This window comes from Homarus americanus, unplaced genomic scaffold (assembly GCF_018991925.1).
Source record: "Homarus americanus isolate GMGI-L3 unplaced genomic scaffold, GMGI_Hamer_2.0 scaffold54332, whole genome shotgun sequence".
Classification (NCBI taxonomy): domain Eukaryota; kingdom Metazoa; phylum Arthropoda; class Malacostraca; order Decapoda; family Nephropidae; genus Homarus; species Homarus americanus.
Window position 1 is genome coordinate 452,860 of NW_024744014.1, and position 15,194 is coordinate 468,053.

A 15,194-nucleotide genomic window follows, 5' to 3' on the forward strand; every position below is an offset into this window, starting at 1 on the left:
TTATCTACTGTATATCATATATCATTCTTTATATCTCTCTTCCCTAACACCATATACATATATTTTTATTTTTTGCAATTCTTCTCAATACATATTTTACAGTAATTCCCCAAACTATTACCACAACAAAGATATGAACAGGTGTAAGTTATTTATTTGGATCGATTGTTTTTTATTATGAGCCAAAGCAACTGGCGAAGAGGATATGTAAGATATTGAAGATATCACTTAATTAGGTAAACCATGCACATAATCTCATAGATGTAGAAATATTGAACCTACCTGAAAGATATAATACAGTATATTATCAAATGACTAATGCCACAGCATCATGGAAGCACGTTGTTACAGGTTTAAAGGGACAGGTGCCACGTTATCTTTTGAGAATAATGTTATATTATAGTTAGATATGGTTAATAATTGAAACTAAATTGTTGTCATTTACTGTAGAAGTTATATAAATATTAAGAGTGCATGACTAGTGTTGGTGGCTATACGTATCGCTGAACAATGTGAATTATTTGACTCCTCCTTGGCCTGGAGACACAAGAGAAGGGTGTTGTTATCCTTGAGTGTGATCCTAACAAACATCACCATAAGTTTCACGGATTAAGGTTTCCTTCTGTACTAACACCTGACCAACCACCCGAACGGTTAATTATCTGATTAAGTGGTGGAAATTAAAACAAAAATATAGTCAGGATATGGCAACTTGACAAGAGTGGAGGACCAATAGGGTGCCTTAACTACCCCGCTTCAAAACAAAACAGCTGACGGTTCCTCCCGCTGGTGTCTCTGCTTCTACTCGTATTTTTCACCGTCTCATGTTCTGGATTTCCTCATATCTACCATGAAAATATTGGAGATAATCTTATTGTTATTTTTTGTTAACTTGTGCCATGGAGGGTTGTTCACTTGGTTATTTAAAGCTAAAACGAAGGAGAAACAGCCCATTGTCATCAGCTCAGACACTGCCTTTGGGAATACAAATGGTAAGTTTATTTGGTGTTTATGATTCCCAGAATTAATGTGTTTACTGTTTTGATGTTTCATTACTGAATGTAAGTAAAGTCCATGTCTAAAATTGGCAAACGTTTACTTAAGTGCTGTGAGCGATTTCGCCAGCAAACACATTTTTTTTCCTGCATGAATTTTGCTGTTTTTGTTTTTATTATTGGAGATAGTTTATTTCTGGAGAAAAAACAAAATACCAATGTTTTCCTTATTTAACCTAGCATAGCCTGACCTACCCCCTCCCCCCTCTGAGTGGTTATTTAATGTCAGTATTTAACCTAATGTAATATTCCCCTATTGAGGAAATGCTATTTTTCTGAGTTGGGTCATGTATTATATAGCATGGTAATGGAGGGTGTTGGTGCTACAGCTGTAATGTGCTATCTTATTTACCTTTTGGTATGTGTTATTATTTCACTTGTTGCCAGCCAAAGAGTTTTTAGAATTTTTTGGGTTGCAACACTAAGACACTCGGTTAGGAGGTTAGGTTATTTGCCAGAGAAGCATTACAGTATAGAAGAAAAGTGTCTTAGAATTGTTTAGACTATTGAGTACATCCATAAAATTCTCAAAATTCTTCGGGTGGCAACAAGAGAAATCTTACATAATGGCCATTAATTAGAGGTGGCCATACTGAGGGAAGGAGGCCAGCTCCCTGTGTAGGATCCCTCCATTGTTCTTAATAATTTTGTCGAGGTCTATTTTGAAGCCCAGTACTGTTCTGTTCTTGATTCCACAGCTTGGGCTGGTAGACCGTTTCTACCACACTGTGAAAAAGTATATTCTTATATTCGTTCTGCATGATAACTTGGCAAGCTTGTAGTTATCTAACTTATCTGTCGTGGTTTCATGCTCCTCTACAGGCTTTAATACCTCCTTAACTTGTGTCATATATTCTCTGCAAAGAAACATGACAGGTTTATTGTCTAAAGCTGAGATGCATTTGAGGGCTTCAAATAGATCCTCAGTCACTCATAAGCATCCCTTGTGGTAATCTATCTTGCAGTTTTGGCATATAAGGACCCCGGCTTAGTTGCTTGAGAGCTCATTGCAGGAACCATAGAGGCTTCTACAGTAGTAATTTTTGTTGTTGTTTTATATTGCCTTAACTATCTTGTTCTTGTATGGTTTAAATATGGCAACATTGGCCAATGCTTGGCCTTGCTGCGGTGGGAATTATGAATGCTTCAGCTTAGCTAATGCCTGTTATGCGACTCGTCTCTCTAGGGAGAGGGAACTGTCTTCCTGAATTATGATTCTTATACAGCTTCTAGGTATACAAACTTTTAGGTGTTACTATTGCGGTGTACTTACAACTCGACCCATCTTAAATAACCAACTTGGCCCACGCATTTCTAACTCGGCCCATCTTGCACACTTAAAACAAGTAGCTGACTAGTGGTTGAGGAATGAGTTTGAGATTTGTTTTATGTCTCTTTTGGTTCATTGAAATATGAAGTTTGAATGAGTGAATACCGAGGGCACAATCGGTATGAAGAACGAATTTTATGCGTTTGTGTTAGTAGAACTTGGTCAATGAACCATGATTCACATTCGTAACAAAGGAGTTTCCTGTCTGTTTATAAAGTGTAAAGTCACTTCATGTTGTTGTTAGATTACAGGATCAGTCACATTCTGAGTCCTGACCATGGCTGACCAGTGCTTGGTATGCATGGCCCACCTTGCACACTTCAAACAAGTAGCTGACTAGAGGTTCAGGAATGACATCTGGACCCCATCTGCTTGGAGTGTATTTAAAAGGTGTGTCGGCACAAATACAGTAATGACTGTGAAGGGTGGCATAATTGCCTTAACTTGAAAGCAAGAAAAAGGACAACTTAACTTTTATTTGTTAATCAAGTTACTCCATAATGAAGCAAAACTAGTGACACTCCAGGTGCGGCTCTTGTCCATTAGTAAAGTGCTACGAAAACAACGGGCCAATTATGTACATCACCAAGAACAGCTCTTCAAACTGTGGGACAAATTCAGTAGTGGATGAAGAACTGTTAAAGATTTGCTACGAGCCGTTTGACATCATGTGACTTTATCAGTAATGTTTGTACTTTTATGTTGATTTTTATCATTGTACTTTTGTACTTTTATATGACTGTTTATCAGTAATGTTTGTACTTTTGTACTTTTATCAGCCATGCAAAAATAAATGTGTAAAATGTGTTCGTTAACCTAAGTGGTCCGAGTAGGACCACTAATGAGTATCATTGGTTTATTGCTCTGTTTTCTACTCTTACACTTAACTCTGGTGAACTAAGGCAACTGTTACTTTTCCGTTAGGTTTTCCTCAATTTCTGATGTATTGTGGCACTGATAAGAATAGACTCTTCGCCAAGGTAACCTTGGTGACTTAAGTGTTCACTGCCCTAGTTGCAAAGTTCATCACGTGAAATGTTTTTTGCAGAAGCCTTCACGGCACGTTTACATGAACGCAAACCATCTCTCACGAATGTGTCAAGGGTTCGAGTCCTGCTTGACCAGAACACTGTGTGAAGGATGGTATCCCTTGTGACTCTACCGATCATCACATGCTTCCTCCTGGCACTCCAGTTTCCTCTTGTACTAACACTGGGTAGACCAACTGCTCGAATGGCTAGTTAGCTGATAAGTGGTGAAATTATTAAAAATACAGCAAAAATAAAAATAATCCATGAACAATGAATTTATCAGGGACAAACCAAAGTTTGGCACCAGTCAGTGATCCGTTAAAACACTCGGACATTATTCGATAATTGTTTGTTCTAAATCACTTGAACATGCTGGAGGAGACCATGGCCCATTTGCTACTTCAAATTACTTTCTTTTATTCCCCCGTATGATGTATTTCCAGTAAAAGAACAGTTTCGTAATGTAATTTGCTTTTTTTTTTCCAACCCTTTATTGCAGAAGATGCAGGTGTTGTGACAGAAGTTGTTTTAGCTGCTAAAATACCATTTGAAATAAAGTCTTCAGATGAGAAGTTCTTAATGGAAGCTGCAGCATATACCTCCTTGAAGCTGTCTGAGTTAGATGTTTGTCATCATAAGGTAAGATATTGGTATATATTTTATGTGAGGTTTTGTGAATATTTCTTTCTCTTTCAGAAATTGCAAGTCATCTTGTATCAATGGCAAATTTAGTAGGTCGCATTATTGTAAGAAATTGTATACTGTTATGTACTCTGGTTATATTTTTATATTATTTTATTAAAATGTATGTAATTACTGGGTATATTATATGCAGTATATTGGTAGTTGACAAAATATCTTGTTTCAGGTTATCTTGGGACTACAGACATCATGTGCAGAACTGACTGAAGAAGACTTATCCAAAGTAGCTGTCAACCTTCTGAACTGTCAATCAGTGGCAGAGGGGCGACCAATTTATCCCTGCACTAGTGACATGGTGAGCATTTAACTAATTGTGCCAAAGTTTATTTTTCAGTCTCCCAGATTAACATTAGTCTCACCTAAAGAAAGTGGAACAGGTCCCCCAAGCTTTTTGGAATTTTATTCTTTACTGTCTTGATGTATCATAAATATTGCTTTGCTTGCATGTCTAACCATCTCAGTTTCCTGTTATTCAAGAATGTTTCTAAGGACTTCATATATATATATATATATATATATATATATATATATATATATATATATATATATATATATATATATATATATATATATATATATATATATATATATATATATATATATATATATATATATACAGTGACCCCTCGTTTAACGAACGCCTCGGTTAACGAAATTTCGGTTAACGAACTGCCTTCCATAAGGATCTTCAATTCGGTTAACGAACAAAAATTCGGTTAACGAATTTCTTACGAACCGACCTCAACATGTTTTTGCTTGCACTGGCCGGGCAACCAGCTTTAGTATCAGTCCGCCAATACATTAATCGGTTCTAGGGCTTAAATTCCTAACTATTTTAGTAAATATCAAGAAGTTTATACTATTCAATAATTTTAAAAGTTTAATATTAAATTTTTTAGTCATTTTAACAATTATTGAACATAATTGAAGGTAAAGTGACTAGTTTAATGCGCAGCATCCAGCCTCTTAACACAGCAAACAGGCGTTAGTCTCTCTGTTTTCACTGGAGGTAATATCTTGCTTGAGACTCTCTTCAACTAAATGCTTTTTTTCTGTGTTTCCAAGCAAATTATTGGTCATTTTGAAATATATTTTACATATTGACAATATATAATGCAGTACAGTGTTGATTTAAAGAAAATAATCTTGAAATACACCAAGAGAACTAAAATTTTATGGGTGAAATGGTGCCATGGGGTGACTTCTCTTCCACCCCAATGCCTTCTCTTCTTCCTTCTCCTCCACCCCCATTGTAATTCCCATCATCATCATCATCATCCAGGAGCCTTCTACATACACACCTCAAAGTAAGTGAAATTTTCTACCATTTTTGTTGAATTTAGGAAATTTTCGGTGAGCTGGAACCAATTACCCAAAAACCCATTGAAACAATGGTTTCGGTTAACGAACTTTTCGGTTAACGAACGACCTTCTGGAACGGATTGAGTTCGTTAACCGAGGGGTCACTGTATATATATATATATATATATATATATATATATATATATATATATATATATATATATATATATATATATATATATATATATATATATATATATATATATATATATATATATATATATATATATATATATATATATATATACACATCGATCGTTAACGTAATTTTGATTAACGAACTGCCTTCCATAAGGATCTTCAATTCGGTTAACGAAAAAAAATTCGCTTAACGAACTTCTTACGAACCGACCTCAACATGTTTTCGCTTGCACTGACCGGGCAACCAGCTTTAGTATCAGTCCGCCAATACATTAATCGGTTCTAGGGCTTAAATTCCTTACTATTTTTGTAAATATCAAGAAGTTTATACTATTCAATAATCTTAAAAGTTTAATATTCAATTTTTTAGTAATTTTAACAATTATTGAACAAATTTGAAGGTAAAGTGACTAGTTTAATGTGCGGCATCCAGCCTCTTAACACAGCAAACAGGCGTCAGTCTCTCTCTGTTTTCACTGGAGGTAACATCTTGCTTGAGACTCTCTTCAACTAAATGCTTTTTGTCTGTGTTTCCAAGCAAATTATTGGTCATTTTGAAATATATTTTATATATTGACAATATATAATGCAGTGCAGCATTGATTTAAAGAAAATAATCTTGAATTAAACCAGAGAGCTAAAATTTTATGGGTAAAATGGCGCCATGGGGTGACTTCTCTTCCACCCCAATGCCTTCTTTTCTTCCTTCTCCTCCACCCCATTCTAAATCCCATCATCATCATCATCATCCAGGAGCCTTCTACATACACACCTCAAAGTAAGTGAACTTTTCTACCATTTTTGTTGAATTTAGGAAATTTTCGGTGAGCTGGAACCAGTACCCAAAACCCATTGAAACAATGGTTTACATTTAACGAAACGTTTAGGTTAGCAAACGACCTTCTGGAGGCAGTTGAGTTCGTTAACCGAGAACTACCTAATATATATACAGTTGTACCCCGCTTAACGCGGTCAATTGAACCCATAGGGTACCGCGTTAAGTGAACAACAGAACATATGGGATTAATTCCAATAGAGACTGGCCCTACCCCCAAGCTCCACTTTTTGACGACACAACTACAGTATCTTGTAGTAAAAATTTTATCTTAACTTTATGATGGTATGAACAAACAAGTAATATAGAAGAGGTTAGGTTAGGAAAAATAAAGGTTAAGTTAGGAAAAATAAAGGTTAGGTGAGGAAAACTAAAAGTTATGTTGAACACTTATGTTAGTAGAAGAGATGGGTCGGCATACGGGGATGGAGGCTGGTTCCGAGGCAGAGGGCAGATTACTGGCCCTCAGGTGAATCACCATTACTAGGTGCATCACTGTCACTTACAGTTGTCGGGGCTTCCCTGACAAATCCCTCAAAGTCACTTTCACTGTCACTATCACTGGCTCTGGCTGGCTGTGGTGGGTTGCGGGCGAAGAACTCGGTAATGCTTTTTTGACGGCTAGTGTTAATGTTGTCTTGATACACCGTGATGTACGGCTCCATAGCCTGCACCAGCCGGGTATGGAAGATTTCATAGCGGTCGTCGTCATTGTCGCGGGAAAGGAAGGACTTCATTTTTTCTGCACACTCCATGGCACCCTTAATATCACTATGACTTAACTTGTGTTCTTCGGAGAATGACGCACCTTCTTCCTCTTCACTGACGTGATCATCTTCCAACATCTCGTCGGCAGTCACTTCAGGATCTCTGATCACATCCAGGATGTCTTCGTTGGTGGTCTCGGAGAAGCCTTCAGCTGTAATATTGTGCGCAGCTTCTCTGGCAAGGTCCACTGCTACTGCAACAGTCTGAACCTCACCAGTCACAGGTTGACTCCTCCTCTCAGCTGGTATGCCATGCAACACATGTCTCCATGCGTGACGAATCGTAGCAATAGACAGCTGATCCCATGCCTCCACCAAGAAGTCTACAGCTTGTTTGACGTTAAACTTCTTCCAAAACTGTTTGACGAGAACTTCTTGAGTCGCCACCTCTTGTTCCTTGTCCTCGTCGCTTTTACTCTCGCTGTCGGTGTCACCCAGCTTACGCAACTCATCCTTGGTGTTGGTAGAGTCGTTCAGGAGCTTGAACTTCTTTGCAGAGTATGCAGCTTTCACATTGCAGATCAACTCCTGGTCCATGGGCTGGATTAATGACGTAGTGTTGGGAGGAAGGAAGACCACTTTTACGTTGGGGTGACGATCCATAAGTAGGGGCGAGTGTCCAGGTGCGTTGTCAAGGAGCAACAAAATGTTGAATGGAACATTCTGTTGCTCGCAGAATTTCTTCACGTCGGGAACAAAACAGTCGTCAAACCAGAAGAGGGACAGAGAAGAGGACATCCACGCCTTACGTGTGGTTAGCCAGTGGACATTAAGCTTGTTCATGTCCATATTCTTGTAGGCGTGCGGCTTGCGGGCTGTGTGAATCACCGATAACTTTGGTTTACAGGTACCGGAGGCATTGGTGGTAAAGAGGACGGTGATGCGTTCCTTCTGCAACATCCGACCCCTTACCTTGCTGGCAGACTGGACAACGAAGGTCTTGGAAGGTAGCTTTTTCCAGAAGAGACCAGATTCGTCCATGTTAAACACCTGGTCGTCAGTGTACTGTCCTTCCTCCATAACCTCACGTAAGAACGGAGGAAAATCTCTTGCCGCCACACGGTCAGCACTCGCTTCCTCACCACCAATGTTGATGTTGGTGATCTTGTTCCTCTTCTTAAACCTATGCAGCCAACCAGAGGAAGCATTGAAGGGTTTGGGCTCTGCAATTCCCAGCTTACGTGACACTGCTGCGTAAAGTTCACGTGCGTACTCCTGCACTGAGCGCGTGTCGACCGCCATGTTCCGTCTTGCCTGACGAATCAAGTAACTCACCAGCAAATTTTCCACCTTTACCAGCACCCTGTTCTGGCAATACTTGATCATTGAAGCACCTGCAGACTTTGTGATTTTCATGTGTTCTTTAATCCTGGCTGCATCCTTCTTAATAGTACGAATCGTAGATTCGTTGACGCCATGCTGGCGCGCGAGATCAGCTTGAGTGTTCCTTTCTCCAAATCTTGAATGATCTGGTATTTCACTTCGTAGCTTAGGCCACGGCGTGTCTTCTTGGGCTTAGGGCGACTGGGTCCAGGTAAGGAAAGGTTTCTCTCTGGTGGCGGTGGTGGTCCGGCGGAAGCCATTTCACAGAACAATGGATGCACGTATACACGGGGTGACCTGGAGGGATGAAACTAGCGCGGCAGCGTCCTCTTTCCTACCTCTCTCCCTCCCCGGGTGGACACGTCATATTACTTTAAACCAATTACAGCTAGCAGCAGAGGGGGGTAGGGATGCATGGCCAATCACAGTCCGATATGTCATATGATGTCAGTGATAACGCAACAAAGACACACACTGCGCAACCTTACAGAGCGGCTTGCCCAGGCGGAGGGAGGCGGAGGCGGGAGGGGAGGGAGGGAGGAGGAGGAGGAGGGAGAGGCGAGGCAGGCGGCAGCGGGTGGCGGGTGGGGCGAATCTAAAAATAGCGTCTCGAGCCGGACACTCTGCGCGTATATGGGTAGATGAAACGCGTTAAGCGAAAGTTCGGTTCTGGCGAGGCACCGCGTATATGAGAAATCGCGTTAAGTGAAACCGCGTAAAGCGGGGTACAACTGTATATATATACGGTGATTTTCGCTTTCTGCCAGTCCCACCTACAATTTCTACTTTTAAGCGGTACCCTGCGGCGGAATCTCACTTCATGATGTATACCCTTTACCAGCGGAAGGCGGCGCGAGCGAGGTCTTGCCTAGTGTGATCATCAAAAACATTACGAGTTCTTCACCATACCACACACAACTATTTGATCAGTGATAGTGATAATTATGGTGAGGATATGGACTTATATGGACTTTGGGGAGTTTGACAAAGAGGCCCTGCAAGCCTCTGTGGTGGATAGTGATACAATTGATACAAGTGACACAGGTGAGGGCCAATAATCTGCCCTCTGCCTCGGAACCAACCGCCCATCCCCGTGTGCCCAGCCATTTTTTCTACTAATGTAAGTGTTAAAAACCTAATATTATTGATATTTCTCTTAATTATTAATTGTGTGTGCATACCATCATAAAGTTAAGATAATATTTTTACTACCGCATTAGTATTGTGTCCTGAAAAAAAGTGGAGTTTGAAATTGACCGGTCTCTATTTAATTAATCCCATATATTTATGTTGTTTCACTTCGCGTTTTCTCACTTCTGTGAACGCCGATGGGTTAGATTAACATGAAGTGAGGTTTATCTAGATTATTCTCTCCTTTCCCTACTCACATATCAAGCGCTCAACACACTGACCCTTCAATCTCACTGACCATCACCACGACCTCATCTGCAAATTTGGTAAGTTTCACCATCACCAAGAGCACAATCCTACTACCACCTGAGATACCCTGGCCAGGTGCTGTTCGGCACCACAACCGCATCCAGCCCATACATGCAGAACTGATCGCTATAAGAACAGCCCAGTCCCAACCATTGTAAAATTATCAATAACTTGTAATAAACCAGTGTATTCACTCCCAGTAAATACTACTTCTTGCACTGTCACTATGTTGAAATGCACTGTAGTTTGAGCTTTTCCCCATCTAGTTATTATATATCTTATTTGTATCACTTATGTTACTTGTATATTATTTGTAATTCGAAACCCATTCCCCAAATATGTAACTGTATATTTTCAGCCTTCTGGCTGCCAAGCTCTTTCAATAAACCGTTAATTATTATTATTATATATATACAGTATATATATATATATATATATATATATATATATATATATATATATATATATATATATATATATATATATATATATATATATATATATATATATATATATATATATATATATATATATATATATATATATATATATATATATATATATACTGAAATATTGGTTTCTAATGAGCTGTTATAGTAGTCCTTACCATTCATAAAACTGCAATACCTTGTGACTTGTAGCTGATTGAGTGTGCTGCATTTTTCTATGTTACAGTGTATACTACAATATACAGTAGTTATTATATATATATTTTTTAATTCGTTACAGACAATTTCAGATTGTACTAAAGACATGGATCCAAACACCTGGAATGCTTATCATATTGTATCTAATCGTGCAAGAGCAGTTTGTTATGCTTCCCGTCAAGAACAGTTTGGAGCCAAGACCCAGATGGCAGTCAACATGTTAATGCATACAGCTGAAGAACAAATAAAGTCAATGGATGACCTGCAGGTCAGTTTGTTGGTTATCTTCAGCCAGATTTTCAGTGTTTCATCTTTTTTTCATCACTTATCTAGTCTTCTTTTTAATATAAACAAACTGTGCTGTATGCCCTTATTGTGTGGACTATTTAGCCTGAATGACTTTACTTACCCAGCCACGAGCTGTGCACTTCTTTAAATATATTGTTTATTCCTCATATTTTAACATAGTGCTTCAAGTGTGAAATTTTTATGAGCTTAAGAAAAACAGAAGAACTTATGCAATTATGAGTTGAATATTGAGGTTATAATTGATTTCAGCTTCATAGAGCCTTACGCTGGACATAGAGGAATCTTATTGAAATCACCCTGTCTGTCTTTCAACAAATCTGTGTTTTTGACTTTTGAAGGTACTGGTAGTAGGTCAAAGTCAATACAAAATTGTGTATTATACTCATATGCAAGATATCTCAAGGCTAAACATACCAAACATACATTAAGTACTGTGTGTAAATTTCTAAACCTTATTATATAGGAATGGAGGAAACTGCAGCGTTCCTATTGGCCCATACTAGGCAGTCCCGTTTACACCCAACCCCTATCGCTCATATATCCATCCAACCTACTGTATGTTTGAAGCTATCCAGCGTATTCGAGTTAATGATGATGTTTGGTAACTTGTTCCACTCATCCACTACTCTTATTTCCAAACCAATGTTTACAGGTATCTTTTTGAAGTCAAAAGATCACTGGAACTAAAATGTATCTTGAGACAGGATGAATGCATATTAGCCAAATTTTACACAAAAGGTACTGCATGTAAAAGCATAGATTTGATTGCCTTGGAGATCATGGATGAAGGGGGACTATATTTTGAAATAATTTATTGGTTGATGATTTTTTAAAGGACTGGACTGCTTTACAGGAAAGTCAAGAAGCCCTTGGAATAGCAACCTCAAAGACATTTGACTCACTGAGTGATGGACATAAACACCTTCAACAACAGCAGCAACAGCTTTCAACAGCACACCATGCAATTCACAGCTTTGTTTCCTCAAATCTGCGTGAACTGTCGAGAGAGAAGAAACTGATTGCATCAGGACAAAGGGAACTTGCGCTCATCACAGAAACAATTAAACGAAAGTTAGGTAATGTATGATGGTCGTACTGCAGTACATATCTTTTGTTTAGGAGGAGAGGCCCATTTGAATCAAAGTTTTTTACACGGGCAGGTAAACACAAAATAGTGCATCTGCTTGGAGGAGGAGTAGAGATGATAGGGGAAAGAAATGGTGTATGGTAAGGGTTGAAAAGCATCAGGGTCTGGCAGAGAAACCTGATGGTTTTTAAATACGTCAGTGCTTGAAACCTTTGGAGTGGGGGGCAGTGACACTGAGCTCGTGTGCAGTTCAACTGAAAGCAATTAGTCACCTTGGAGCGCTGGTCCGTACAGCATTGTGCATTTGTAATGGAGACATTTTTTATAAACAATGAGTGTGGTTGCAATTCAGCATTTATTTTGCCGCCAGTTTAACATTCATCAGAATGACGGTGTTCCTAGCTGCAACATAATTAAGTTGTGGGTTAAAATCTTACGAGAAATGGCTTCTGCTTCAAAGAAGAAGCCTCCAGGGAAAACACCTACCATGAGAACTCCAGAGAACAATGAGCGAGTACACCAACATTGTGTTAATAACAAAGGATGCCATCTCACCAATGTGAATCTTGTGTGTAAAATGCTTAGAGATACATAGCTCCTCCCCGACTTACGACCTACTCGACTTACGTCCACCCGCACTTACGACCTGCCTCAGTCGTACCAAAATTTGGTCAAATTACGTATTTTCGAGTCCCAAAGTCAGCACACAGACAAAATTTTCATCTGTAATTCATTTTAAAATGGCTGGCAAGCTTAAAAGTGAGTGTTTTGTGGTGTTGAGAAGAAAAAGAGACCCCCATCTTAGATTTTCTATGTATTATTTAAGAATTTCCGACTTACAACCATTTCGACATACGCCCTGGATGTCGGTCCCTAACCCCGTCGTAAGTTGGGGAGCAGCGGTACTGTTGTTCGGTTAATAAGTTCAGGTAAAAACTTTTTATTTATTTATTTATTTATTTTTGTTTTTTTTTGTTTTTTTTAACTATCAGGTTTCTCTGTTGTGAGTCAAAGGGATAAGGGTCACAACAAACAAAAATTAAAGTCTTTAAAAGTGAATTACTGTGAATGGTCCTTAATGTTTGTATTGGGAAGAACTCCGACTGTGGTATTAAATATTGGTTGTATGTAGTCCCTTTTAATACGTGAATACTTGATGATTGGAGAAAAGAAAGATGAGTAAAATTTTTAAATATAATACTTACGAACCATTTACCACCTACGATGCTACTCTAGGGTCATAAATATCGCCCCAAAACAATCATAATTGTAAGAAACACAAACACATAAAGAACAAAACAGCCAGCCAACCTCAACAATGAATACCACGAGTACATCACCAGAGAGAAGACAAACGTACAGTACTGTATATTGGTAAAGCAGACCAGTGGTGAAGAGTCCGGTGACAACCCAAGTTTGTATGCGAGTGAATCCACTCTGAACTCGTCAGCTTCTATGGGTTGTTTTGACGAGACTGACCCAAACATCGTACTTGATACGTATATCAATGTTACGGTTACAAAATAAATAATTATGCAATATATTATAATACAGTACGTTATAGAGAATAAATACTGTAGAACACAAGTATAGTATGTCCGTCAGGCACTTTATTAGCCAGACACGACAAATTACAGCCAATGAAACAATTGGCCATTAAGGGTTGTAAAGGTTTATTACTGTAGTAGATACCATTCATGTAACGATATGAAAGTGCTATATTTATATACTGAACAGGTACTGCCTTATGTTAGAGGGGGAAAACATAGTACAGTAATTGATAACTGAAAGGCAGTACAGTATTTAACTCCTCACAATTTTTTTACAAGGAATTCGAGGTTTTGATAGGAGTTAGGAGTACAGTAAAGCCTCGAATAATGACAGTAATGTGTCCTCCAATTTTGCAGTGTAGGTGAATCATTGTATTGTGAATCATTCATTACCATTAAAATAAAGCAATAATAATGAGATACCTTCCAAAGTCTGACCTTTTCATATCTTTTGTGTGGCTTTTTATCCACTTTCCCCCCAAACAATAAAATTAAGTAAAATGCAAACTATATTCTCTAAATAAAAAATGTTTATGAATGCTCCTTATACAATATAAATCAATAATAACAATAATATGGTCACACAAGAGATGGGGTGCCATTGTTGTTGTCAGTGTTTACACCCATAATGTCATTTGTCCATCTGAAACTGAAGAAAATAGGACCCTGGTTGTTGTTGTAAAATTAATGTAAAAGTATAAGTATGTTTTAATTAATGTTATTTAATGTACAGTAGAAGTAACCACTGATGGTAAAGAAAAAAGTGAGAGACTGATAGTGGAACGGCAACGTATGCGTGTGCACTCAGGGAAACACCGTCATTTATCTTATTAAGAATATGTACAAAAGATTCATTATTGTTTATTACTGAAAAGGTATTCGATTGAATTAATGTTTATATATGCAAAATGAACAATGCAATTCATTAATAATATGTAGAATATTAAAACACACAAGAGGAGACGAGACAGCATTGTTTTCATTAGTGTTTACACCCGTGACGATGGTTCTACATGAGAAACTGAAGAAAATAAGACCCTGGTTGTAGCTGTAGTAAAATTAATGTAAAGTAATGAATATGTATGTTTTAAGTAATGTTATTTAATGTTAACAAATGGAACAACAGAAGTAGCTAACCACTAATGGTAAAGAAAAAAAGCGAGATGGATTGGGAACGCCAACGTATGTAATTGCGTACATGTGAAAACATATCGTCATTTCTCTGCATAAGAATATAAAGGCAACACTTATTTACTGTTCGTATATATTTTAAATAATACTTACGAATGTAAAACAAAATTTCTACTCACCAATGATGGTGAAGTAAAAAACATAAGGACAGCCAATGATGATGTGTGAGTTTTTACTCAGGTGACGAAGTCATCAGGTTCAACTCTGGTTAAAACTGTAGATTCAACTCTGGCTGAAGCTGTAGGTTCAACTCTGCCTGAAGCTGTAGGTTCAACTCTGGCTGAAGCTGTAGGTTCAACTCTGGCTGAAGCTGTAGGTTCAACTCTGGCTGAAGCTGTAGTTTCAACTCTGGCTGAAGCTGTAGCTTTCCATAAAGATGTCATAGCTGTTACTGAACCTGTAGTTAATGCTGAAGCTGCTTATG

The 15,194-nt window shown here is 38.3% G+C and overlaps 1 protein-coding gene across 2 annotated transcripts in view; it reads left to right on the top strand.

The window, feature by feature from the left end:
* The first annotated feature begins 565 nt into the window (after positions 1 to 565).
* LOC121877606 (protein brambleberry-like) overlaps positions 566 to 15,194 on the top strand; it is a 30,426-nt gene continuing 15,797 nt past the window's right edge. Inside the window, exons 1-5 of one of the 2 annotated variants that reach the window (XM_042383409.1) lie at positions 566 to 992; positions 3,916 to 4,055; positions 4,285 to 4,413; positions 10,716 to 10,901; positions 11,796 to 12,018. In XM_042383409.1, the coding sequence (XP_042239343.1) occupies positions 851 to 992; positions 3,916 to 4,055; positions 4,285 to 4,413; positions 10,716 to 10,901; positions 11,796 to 12,018 (820 nt within the window). In that variant the 5' untranslated portion in view covers positions 566 to 850. The remainder of the gene's footprint in view (positions 993 to 3,915; positions 4,056 to 4,284; positions 4,414 to 10,715; positions 10,902 to 11,795; positions 12,019 to 15,194) is intronic. The other variant, XM_042383408.1, reaches the window with a different exon arrangement.